General features: G+C 47.7%; 1 protein-coding gene across 1 annotated transcript; it reads left to right on the plus strand.

The window, feature by feature from the left end:
• Positions 1 to 299: 299 nt before the first annotated feature.
• LOC112107996 (histone-lysine N-methyltransferase PRDM9) lies at positions 300 to 9761 on the plus strand (the record flags this gene model as incomplete). The annotated part of the gene is made up of 8 exons (XM_029914443.1): positions 300 to 416; positions 924 to 1047; positions 2369 to 2442; positions 5906 to 6023; positions 6840 to 6965; positions 7702 to 7973; positions 8913 to 8980; positions 9571 to 9761. Coding segments are annotated over 8 exons (1090 nt in total), but the record flags the coding sequence as incomplete, so codon positions are not given.
• Between the last annotated feature and the right edge of the window lie 2530 nt (positions 9762 to 12291).

Genomic DNA, 12291 nt, shown 5'->3' on the forward strand with positions numbered 1-12291 from the left:
GGGCCGAGGGGAGTGACCCCAACCCGGGCTGAGCCCCAGGGGCCGAGGGGAGTGACCCCAACCCGAGCTGAGCCCCAGGGGCTGAGGGGAGTGACCCCAACCCGGGCTGAGCCCCAGGGGAGTGACCCCAGCCCGGGCTGAGCCCCAGGGGATGATGAGGGTAGACCCCAAACTAGATTAAGCCTGTGAGGCAGGAGGACCCCTATTCAGGCTGAACCCCAAAGACCCCAAAAAGGGCTGAACTCCAGAAGTGGAACTTGCCTGGGCTGTGGGGCCCTCATTTCATTGTCCCCTTACAGAGTTTACTGGGGCAGCAGGGCAAGTTGTCAGGCCCCATGAGTGACAATGCTGGAGAAGGGAGAGCATCAGAAAAGAGGAAAGAGCAGAAAGGCAGGAAAGCAGGGGAGAGTTCCAAGGTGAGGAGCCCAGGGGAGCAGCTGCTGGGAGCAGGTGACCCCCAGGGGGACCTGGGAAATTTGTCTCATCTTCCCCATTGCAGGAGGGGAGAGCATCTGGGGCACCAGAGTGATGGTTGACTGGAGCAGAGCCAGCTAGGATTCCACCTGCCGGGGAAGGAGCACGTGCCCCTGGGCCTTGGGAGGCAAGAGCCGTGGGGCTGAGACCCCAGCACCAATGGAAGCCGCTCACTCCCTGTCTCCTGGCCAGAGATAATAATCAGGCCCAGGAGATTAATTTAAAATTAGACCCTCACTTTTCCCTTCCAAATGGTCAGTCAGTGGAAAAGGTAGGAGATGAGATGCTGCACAGGGCCAATTTCCGTACACCTCCCTCTGCCCAAGAGATTTGCTGCTGTTTTAGGGTGGATGGACAGGGAGGGAAGGAAGTGGTCCCTTTTGTTGAGAAAATTTGGATGGTGACTAGTGAACATAACACACTTGTGACACTTTTCTTCACCTGACTAGGTGGAAGATGAATTCAAAGAACTGTCCATCTACTTCCCTAAGGAGCAATGGGCAGAGATGGGAGCCTGGGAGAAAACCCGCTACAGGAACATGAAGCGGAACTATGAGTTTATGGTTGAACTAGGTGAGAGGGCCAGCTGGGGGAGAAAAGGCAACTCCAAGTGCCACAAGCAGCTGAAGATGTTGTATTTAGTCCTCCTTTAAGTCTTCCTCATTTTGGGAGGGAGGAGACATTGAGAGTTTGTGTCCTTGGGGCAGAGAGAAGCCAGAGTATAAATCCAGTATAGAAAACACTCTCACACTCTGCACCCCCCATTTCAGACCTTAGGTGAATGTGCTGGCTTCTCCATTTGCTGTTTCTGTGATGAGCCTTAGAGGCAGTTGAGGCTGCTGCAAGCCCTCTGGCCTGGGCAGTAGGAGTCCTAAGGTGCCAGGCGAGCCTCACAGGTCTTCCAGATTAGAGCACGTGGCACTGCCACCAGGTTCCCGTGCCTGTATTCCCAGTGCAAGGTGTTGGGAAGGTGTCTCACTGCATGAGCAAGACTCAGATCATGTCAGCTGTTATTGCTTATTATGGCTTTCTTTGTTAGGCCTTCCTACCCAGAAACCCGCATTTATGTGTCGTGGTCGACGTCCCCAGAACCCCATCATATACGACTCTGAGTCTGATGAAGACTGGACACCAAAACCTTTAGGTAACAGAGCAAAGAAGTGACTCTTCATTTTAATGAGCTACCATCACTGGGCATCTCCACTGATTAAAAGATCCTTGGGGGAATCAGCTCCTTGCCACATAGTCCCCAGCCTCAAAGGGCTCATGTTGACTTTTCACCCTTCCAGCCATGGAGAACGAGAAGATTCACTTCGGAGCTCCTTAACATGACACTTTAATTCACCACAAGGGTTGCAACATGAGGCTCTCCTTGCTCTAATCTGGGGCATTCAGGTTAAAAACTGAACAGTTTATTTTTTACTCACAAACATCCTGTATCAGCAGCGAGGCAGCATGAAATGTGGAACATGTACAGGGAAGTTCAAAGGGTCTGAACCACTCTGTGACACCTGCTTTACCCTGAGGCTTATGGTTTCAGATAGAGGCAAGTCAAAGGCAGCTTCAAGCACTCAAGCTGTATGTTGTTTATAAATATTAAATAATGTTATGAGTGAAGAGCAGTTTCTTACATAACAAAGCATTAGCCTCACATTCTGTCCTTACACCTTGCTTTGTTAAATCGTTACCCTGCACAGTGAAACCAGTTACATTGTAACAGCTTAGGGAGGGCTGAGACGACTTTCTCTCTATCTCTGATTTCTGTGACTCTGTGACAGTCAGAACATGAAACGGCTGCCAGCTTCCTGCCTGGGACACTTACCATTTCAGTAATGTTGGTCATGCAGCATTTGGGAACGTGTTCAGTTTGTTTGTTTGTTTTTTACACTTATAGTTAAAACCTTCAGGCCACCACGTAAATCTGGCAGTTTGAAACAGGAAAAAAAGAAAAGGCAGAACATCAGTCACGTAAGCTTACTAAGTACTTTTTGCTTAGATGAGGAATCTTATAGAGGACGTGAACCCTGTTTTTAATTAACAGATGCCTCTACAGTGACATGAAAAGTGCTTTTTATGTGCTAGTTATGCTGCTGATTCAACTAATAATTAAATAATTATTGTGACACTTCCTAGGGGTACCAGGGCTGTGGGGCACCTCACTACCACCTGCTCTTAGCATGAGGCAATCTTGTCTGTACCTGCTGCAGATCAGCTCCCTGATTCCAGGAGCCCCCGGCACCACAAGCACTCCCCTCTCAGCCTATGCAGGCTTCGCTGTCCCTCTGCGGCGCAGAGATAGGCACTTTCCAAGCCCTCTGCGTCTCCCCCTGGAGCGCACAGCCCGTTCCACTGGCCACTCACAGTAGTCACAGATTCGCTGTTCCCAAAGGCACAGGACACCCCAGTTTACCAGTTACACCTCAGATCACCGCTCTACTTAACACGCAGCAGAGGTTATAGTGAGAACAAATCCAAGTTCATTCAAATGATAGCAAGTAGAAATATTGGAAACAAATGGTTACAGATAAAATCATAACATGATTTTTAGGGCCTAGACTTAATTAACAAGTTAGGAAACACTATTTCCCTAGGAGGCTGGTGAAGCACTGGAATGCGTTACCTAGGGAGGTGGTGGAGTCTCCTTCCTTGGAGGTTTTTAAGGCCCGGCTTGACAAAGCCCTGGCTGGGATGATTTAGTTGGGAATTGGTCCTGCTTTGAGCAGGGGGTTGGACTAGATACCTCCTGAGGTCCCTTCCAACCCTGATATTCTATGATTCTATGATACCCTCAGCTTTAATAAAGTATTGATCACCAGCGTTTTTCAACCAGGTTGGCTGGGATCCCCTTTTCACGAAACAAGCCACTCCATCAGCTTGTCAGGTGCAGGGTATGCAGCCCCAAATATAGCAAAACAGTCCTTTAATCTTTATTCATAACCCAGATGTTTTCCTGCTGTGTCCCCCTTCGATTTCGGGATCCCTTGTCTTTTTCGCAATCTTGACTAGCTGGTGGCTCTGTATGCAAATAGATGTACCTTGTGAGACGCACATGACCAGCCATAGAGATTAGCGCCTCCAACCCTGCCTGAACAAAACCTATCTGAGGCCGTTCACCGCTCGGTGACCTGCCTTTAACTTCAAGGCATTAAGAACATAATTTCCAGTATAGATACCTAACTTCTTAAATATTATCCTTACATACCTTTCACAATGATTATGATGAGCTACGTATTGGCACCTGGTAGAGACCTAGCATACCACTCTTTGTGAGCTATGGTGCATATACTTGTCGCAGGGATCCCTATAATACTCTATGCCCCCTCTGTCCTCTGCTAGCTGACACAAAGAGATTCCTGGACCACAATTATCAATTAAATAATAACTTTAATGTTAAATGTAATAAATAAAACCCAGAACCTCAATCAAATGATTGTAAAAATAGTTATATACACCAATAGGATGCATATATAAGATGGGGGAGGGGAGAAAAAAGCATTTATATAAAAGGCCAAGAAAAGTTTTAAGACTGAGGATCATTTTTCAGAATATCTCAGTGGAATTGTTCAGTTTCTGCCACTGGACTCAAATACATTGTAGATAGAAACAAATTCACTTCAAGGCGGCTTCCTAATATGGCAAATTTCAGAGGGGAGATGTCTAATATAGGCAAGCCACAAACTTTCTTCCCAAATGGGAGCCCAGAGCAACATCAACAGCTACATCATGATTGTAACACTGACAGAATGCTTCCTGGTATGACTGATACGCCCCCTACTGCTTGGTAGAGCCTCTTACAATGGTAGAGCACAGAATTTTGTATTCCAAAGTAGAGCTGCCTGAAAAATAGAAATATTTCACTAACTATTTAGGTAACAATTTAAAAAAAAATTAAAACATTATGAACAATTTAACAAAAATGGAACAAGTCAACTTTGTGAAACAATTTGTTTTGTTTTTTTACAAAGACCATTTTTCAATTATAAAACATTTTGTTTAAAAGCTTTTGACTAGCTTTATACAGAAGATGCAGTATCAGATTAGGCAAATATCTAATCACCTCAGTGAAGAGGTCAGTAGGTAAATGTCTGTATTTTAAGCCTCGTAGATAACTTGCTCCTTGCCTGTCACCCGCCATATATCCTCTTTGAATTATCAAAGACCACCAAAGAGAATATTCAAGTCAAATTGTATGAGGCCCTATGATGGGGTGTGTACCCCACGCTGGCCCTGAATGGATTAATGTGGGCCTGAGAGGTGAGTTATATGACCTTGGTGCACCTGGAGGGAGAGCCAGGTGTGGCTGGCTGATCATGAAGCCCAGCTGGGCAAGAGCAGGTTGGTCAGGACAAAGAAAGGAAGCAGGCTGCAGAGAGAACGTTTATAATCATTCTGGGGGACTAAGGAGATGATGAGGTAGAGGCTTGGCAGGAGAATAATCCAAGCCCTGATATCCTAGCAGGAGTAGAGAAGGCTGGCAAGCAGCTGGGGCAAAGAGAGCCATGGGGAGCAGGTGGGACTGGAACTGTGCCCTGAAAGAAGGGATAGATTTGGAGTCAGACTGCTAGGGAGAGGAGAGAGTGCTTTGGATGAGGTTCTGTGGAGGAACAGAGTAAGAGCCTTAAAAAGCCAAGCCTGAGAGAGGCTGGCTAGGAAGGAGCCCAGGGAAACAGCAGCAGCAAGGAGTGGAACCGCACTGCTGGCTAAAGCAGGGGTAGGGAACCCTTTTTCTATCATGGGTCATTGACCCACAGAAAAAATAGTTGTGGCCCACATACAGCCCTGTGGGGGGGGGGAGTGCTAAAGCTTCCTGGCCCCGGTGGGGCAAGCAGGCATTCGTGGGGGGGCACTGAGGCTCGGGGCTTCTAGCCTGTGGTGCTGAGACTTGCCGTGGGCCAGAGGAAATTAAGCAATGTGCTGGATCGGACCTACGGGCTGTAGGTTCCCCACCTCTGGGCTAAAGGTTCCTGGGCTGGGACCTGGTGTAGTGGGAGGGCCCAGGCTCCCCTATCAGCCACTGGCAAGGTGTCATGAGCCCAGAGAAGGGGACAAGGACATTAGAAAACTTTGAGGAAAGGATGTGAGGACCAGAGGGCTCATCTTGGGGGACCAAAGACCCTTTGGTGAGGATGTTGGGCTTTCTGTTACCCTGGAAGGGGTGGACTAAATTGTGACCTGGCAAGAAGGCCAAGTTATGGGAAGAGAGATCGCTGCGGTGATGGAGCAACTGTCAGCAGGGGGTGCCATTTGGGGAGAACTGCTATGCCATGTCTGACCTGGCGAAGGTACTCCATTGCTGCGGTGGTCAACCTAGTTTTACGTAGCCATCTGCTCCTTGTAGTCTTTTGTATGTTAGTTTCGCCACATGACAGGCTCTGGGTAGAGAGAACCAGAACAGTACGCTTATTATAATGGAAAACAACTTTGTGTGCAGAATGAAAAGACAGTGCTGGAGAAGGCCTCTGAGAATCAGACAGACACTGAGAAATTGGACAAAAATTCCGATGTGGGCACCAGAATCCCTGTCACTAATGTTGTTGATCTGAAAACTGGTAAGCCCAGAACGTGGGGAAATCTCCTCTGTATTTTCATGGTAGCTCTGAGGACTATTAGGTCTGCAGCCTATGAGATTTGGTGGGAGGTGCTCTAGTGGGACACGTAATTCTCATTATCTGTAGAAACATGGAAATATCTCTCATTATAGTGAAGTCTAATTCAATACCACAGCTATTCTTACTGCTGCTTCTCCCTTTGAGCTCTCAGTCCCTGAGAGCTCATCCTTCAGCACGTAAGAGCACAGCCACCAACATGATGGGATTCCCTTCAAATCCCTGTCATGCTGGTCTTTAACTGGTTGCTTAGGGTACTGTTGGGTGACGCAAGGCAGGGTGAGCCTCCATGGCACTCCTGTTGTTGCCATAGGAAACCAGCGCTAGACGTCTAACCTGGCTTGAGTCCATCTTGGCCATGTGAAGCATGGTCATCAGGACACACACTGGCCTCGTATTGCTGTTTTGCTTGGGTCTGAATTCTCGCATACCAGCCCATCGGAGGCTGTGGGCACTGAGAGCAGAGGACAGGGAGCGAGACACAGATTTAAGGAGAGAATGTCACTGCTTAATCAATGATAGAAAGTGTCAGAGGCAACCGTGGTTTTCAGTGTTCAGCTCCTAGAAACTGTGGTATGGCTCATATTTATGTACGTTTTCATGTGCAAGGGGCCTGATTCTTACATATTCTGTAGCCACTTTGCTGTGTAAAGCAGCCTCCATATAAATAAGATTTAGGCCTGAAAATGCCATTGCCTATTTATTGCTATCAGTTCTGGTACTGTACAGACTAACCTACCCAGTATAATTCCCCTTTAGATCTACCCAGGTTAGCAGTTTCTAAAACCCAGGGGCAGAGCACCCAAGTTAACACATACAGCTTACGAAAGAGAGAGAAAAAAGTGTACGTTGAAATAAATGAACCACAAGATGATGATTACTTATGTAAGTCGCATAATTTCTTTCAGTATTCCTCTTTGAGCCCCAAATGTTTTTCCTTATATGCCCCCTCACACTATAGTATCTGAGCACCTCAAAACTATTTATGACTAGGAATAATAGTCTGTATCTCTTTATTCCTTTTAATCATGCAGCAGAAATAGCAGGGGGGAGGGGTGGTTTGAGATGTAAGTTTTGCATTTAATTTTGAAAGTCACCCTTATCTCTTGTGGCAAAGTTCCATATCCTGGCCTAGCTCCTGTGATGGTTCTGTCTCCCGCACTCATGAAACTCTCCTCTTGGTCAAGAGTTTCATTGTTCTGATGGAACGTAACTCTCCCATGGAGGGCTCTTAATATGAGGAGAGACCTGGAATTGGACTCTCTATTCAATAAGGAGCCAGTGCAGAGAGCTAAGCATTGTGTGACATGTTCACAGCGACCTGCATAGCTAAACAGGCTGCAGTGTCCACTTTCCACTGAGTGCTTGCTGGAGGCAATATACCACCTGACAGAAATTCTCTGAAAATGTGCCTCTGGTATGAGGAAAAACTTCAGACTCTCTTCAGCTCAGCCAATGTGCAACAGCTGGAGAGCAGCTACCTAGTATGTCACCCAGCCGCCTGTGTACACTAGGGCCTGTGTGGTGTGGTTAATGGTCTGGTATGCAGAGAGGGGCTAGGGGAGATGGAGCAGAGAAACTAACCGATGGAGTCAGTGTTCTGTTTCTCTTCCTCTTCTAGTTTGTGAGACTTGCCTGATATTCTTCATTGATGAGTGTTCGGTTCATGGCCCTCCAGTTTTCATCAAAGACCCGATAGTAGAAACAGGACAAGAAAGGAGAGCAGCTCTCACTTTGCCCCCGGGGATGCGAATTGGGCTTTCGAGTATCCCACAGGCTGGGCTTGGAGTCTGGAATGAGGCAGACACCCTGCCGATCGGAGTTCATTTTGGCCCATACGATGGAAGGATAACAGAGGATGAGGAAGCAGCCCACAATGGTTATTCTTGGCTGGTATGAATTGCCCATGACACTTTTTTTCTATTACAACACTGTGCTATGTTCTAGCTCATCAAAGTGCGAAAGGAAGGAGGGGAAGTATGCTTCTTGGCACTGAACTCCCACTCTGTTTTATTAATTCATGTTTTATTAGTATGACATTCTATCAGCATAGGGTGACCAGACAGCAAGTGTGAAAAATCGGGATGGGGGTAGGGGGTAATAGGAGCCTATATAAGAAAAAGACCCGAAAATCAGGACTGTCCCTATCAAATCAGGATATCTGGTCACCCTACATCAGCATTTCTCAGTGTCTGTTGGGGAGGTGGCATGAAGGGCTTGCTGAGGGGCTTGGGAAATGTATTCATTAATATGTTTCGGCCTTTAACACATGGCACTCTCCTAGGGGGGTGCAGTTGGTTTAACTTTCCTGATGGTGGTAGCAGGTTCAGCTTTGTTGGGAGACCCTGTTTGAAGGCCCAGGTTCTGCTTTCAGGCTTTGTCTACACTACACATCTTTTAGCAACACAGCTGTGCCGCTACAGCCATGCCACTAAAAGTCACCCATTGTAGCTGCTGTTTGTCGTCTGGAGAGAGCTCTCCTGCTGACAAAGTGCTGTTCTCACCGGCACTTTTTGTCAGTAAAACTTTTGTCCTTCCGGGTGGGGGGAAATGTTTTTTAACATCCCTGAATGACAAAAGTTTTGCTGACAAAGTGCCAGTGTAGACAAAGCTTCAGTTATACTGTGCAGCCTCCTTGATTTCATTGGGATTGTCACTGTGAGCACTATTTGGCCCTGTCTGTTCTGTGTGTATTCACACTTGCAGGATTACTTCTGAACTGTGTTCAAGACACAATGAACCCAAAGCATGACATTTGTCACTTATTTATCATATCATCTGCATGGAGAGTGCTTTATTGATTCCTGTGTGTTTTGTTTGATTTAACTCCAGATCACCAAGGGAAGAAACTGGTATGTATACATTGATGGAAAGGATGAAACTAATGCCAACTGGATGAGGTAAGTCCCTGTACTCCTATCCTCATCAGTATGATCATAGAATGTTAGCTCTGGGATAGTCAGTCAGTGTTTCAGGTGTATGAAGACATAGGATTCATTTTTACAGGCTGCGGCACACCCAATCCATCACTAAGCATGCAGTTATTTACCCAGTCCTGTTAGCATTCACAACATGATATTCTCAGCATTAAGATTGCAACACAAACCCCAAAACAAAGTGCCCACCTGGTTAGGGAGAGAGACAGCATTAGCCCTCCAATACCCAGCACAGAGTAGCATATTGAGGAAGCTTCATTCGCCAGAATTTCCTTTCTATAAAAGTTGTACAGATTTTTGGCTCTCTAAGTCATCTCACTTTCATAGACTTAGTGGGAGTGGATGAGCTTCAAAAACACCGGACATAGCTTTCAAATGTTACTGGCTAGGCTCTGAAAGCTCCTGGCATGGACCAATAATCTATTAATCCCATTAAGGAAAATCTAGAAGTACTGTGGTTATTCACTGTTCTATTGCCTAGATTTCAGGTTGGCACTTCCCTGACTGAAGACCGTTGTATTTAACAAATCACTTTCCTAACTGTGAATGTCCAGGTATGTTAACTGTGCTAGGGATGAGGAAGAGCAGAACCTTGTCGCTTTCCAGTATCATGGGAAAATCTACTATAGAGTGTGCAGGGCCATCCTGCCGCATAGTGAGCTTCTGGTCTGGTACGGGGATGAATACGGCAAGGAGCTGGGCATCAAGTGGGGCACGAGATGGAAAAGCACAGCGCCACCCAAAGGTACCAGGCTGCAGCCTCACTCTGGCTAAAAGCTTCCCTTGGCTTCCTTTGAGATGACACAATTTCTAATAACCAGGAACTTTCATTTCTTATCCTGACATCTCCTCTGTCATGAATGCGCACAAGTAAATCCTTATGCTAGAGAGCCCATCTCGAGTGCAGATGTGATGAGGGAAGCTGGTGAAAGGAGATGCTGCAGCCACCACTGCCACTACTGGTTGGAATGAGTCTAATTATGGGAGCTTCCTGCCATCCCTAGAACAGGGGGAGTCAATTGTTTTTTTGTTAAGGTCCATGTTTCTTGGTCGAGGTCCAGACTCCAGAGAAACATTTTTTCATGTTGCAGTAACAATAACGACAATAAGTAAAAAGATTTCATGATCCGTTCAAAAGCGTCTGGTGGTCCAGATTTGGCCCGCGGTCCGCCTATTGACTACCCCTGCCCTAGGAGATGGTCAGACTTAGAGCACCTGCTGCCCTGAATCTCCCTCTTCAGTTGCCTTCTGCTCAGCTACTCGCACCACCTCCAACACACGCACATACCGGGGGATCCCCTAGCTCAGTGATTCTCAATGACCAGTCTGGATTGGCACCAGTCGCTGGGATCTCCCTGACACAGTTTAGGAAGGCAGCAAGCAGGTCCCTGATATCAAAATGGTTGAAAAATGCTGGGATCCATGAGGAGACACAAGCACTGACCTGCTGAGCAGTTCCCAGTCTGACAGCTGAAACAGCCCCTCCTGCTCTGCCCGTGACTTATTACCCAACCCTCTCCGACCCCAGCATCTGCTTTATATTAAGAGGTGAAGGCTGGGACTAAAAACAGTATTTAAAGTTAAACTAAGCAACCAGGCTAGAGTTTCTGACTGGCTATCACATGATCTGCACAGGGTGGCGAGAAGCCGCTTAAATGTTACCGTGGGTGCAAAGCCACCTATCGCCCTCACTGTATAGAATCCCAAAGTTCAGAAACTAATCCGATACAAGGTGTTTTTTGGTATCTTCAAAACAAGCTTAAAGGTGGGAGAAGGCTTTGGAGGATGGGGTGTAGCGAGGGGCTGGTCAAAGTCACTATGTCTCCACTGCCACTGAAATCTGTGGTAGAGCCTCTGGGGTGTCACAATGATCCTCAGACTAGGCCGAGCTAGCAGAGTACTGATCAGTGCACTCCCAGCACTTGGCAACAACCAGCAGGGGTTGTGCCTACAGCCTCTCCGGCACAGTGAGGGGGGGAAGGAGGCTCTGGGGGGTCACCAGTGTGAGGAGATGGTCTCTGACTTTAGCTCTTAAGTACTACAAGGATGTGCAATACAGGCTACACTACACAGCTTTTAGTGACATGCCTGCATTGCGACAGCCGTGCCACTAAAATTCGTGCAGCGTAGCCACTGTTTGTCGGCTCTCCTGCCAACAGAATCTTCCACTCCCAACGAGCAGCATTGTCGGCAGGAGTGAGCTGTTCACATTGGTGCTTGTCGTCGGCAAAACTTTTGTCTGGGGGGGGGCGGTTTAACACCTCTGAAAGACAAAACTTTTGTCGTTCGAGTGCCAGTGTAGACATAGCCTCAGAAATGCTTATAGATACAACTCTTTGCCATGGCTTACTCCACTGGCCTTGGGAGAGCGGAGTTGGCCGGGACCAGAACCCCCAACAGCTGGCAGAGGAGAGAGAGAAAATGACACTCCTAGCAGGGACCTAGAACAATCAGACACGGTTGTCCCAGCTTTAGGTCTGAATCTGGCTGACTGTCGGGGATAGAACTGAACCCTGGGGAGGAGTCAGCCATTAGGTCTGGTACTACAGGGAACGGTTCACTTTGTATCCTAAAACTAAAGTCTGAGTGTCACTAATTGTCTGGTGCTCTTGGCCCTTCCTACGTGGCAGGATAGTAGTGCAAAGCCTCTGGAAGGGCTAGCATGTTGGATGAATTGCCATTTCCTATCTGAATTCTGGTTTGTTTTTTGGACAGTCCGCGGGCAGGATCCACACTGCTATCCATGCCCTCGCTGCAGGCTGGCTTTCAGCAGCAAAGATTACCTCAGCCAACACTTGAAGCGTAAGCACCTGCCTACCGAATTGCAGACTGAAGAAGACGAAGGTGCTCTGGGAGAGGAATCTTGCCCTAAAACCAGAGGTCTTTCCTTCCCGGGGGATCCACCATCACAGCAGCTGCCACCAAACCCCAGCTCTCTCCGCAAAGGCACATGGGGAAAGAAACCGCATTTGCAAGGGCAGAGGGAAGGTGTGGGAGGTAGAGAGGTGTTTGGCTTACTGTCAAACCTGCCTCCACAGCAGTGGAGAGACACAACAGGGGAGCCACATGCACAGAGCGAAACAGGGGAGGAGGGAGGGGGCGGTCACAGACAGAAGTGGTATTCCTGCGGCGAGTGTGGGCAGAACTTCCACAGGCCATCACACCTAGTTAGACATCAGCAGAGCCACACAGGAGAGAAGTCCTATCCTTGTGGTGAGTGTGGGAGGAGGTTCAGCCAGTCATCTGACCTCGCCACCCACCAGCGCACCCACACG

This window comes from Terrapene carolina, unplaced genomic scaffold, assembly GCF_002925995.2.
Source record: "Terrapene carolina triunguis isolate 2854851 unplaced genomic scaffold, T_m_triunguis-2.0 Scaffold51237, whole genome shotgun sequence".
NCBI lineage: Eukaryota > Metazoa > Chordata > Testudines > Emydidae > Terrapene > Terrapene triunguis.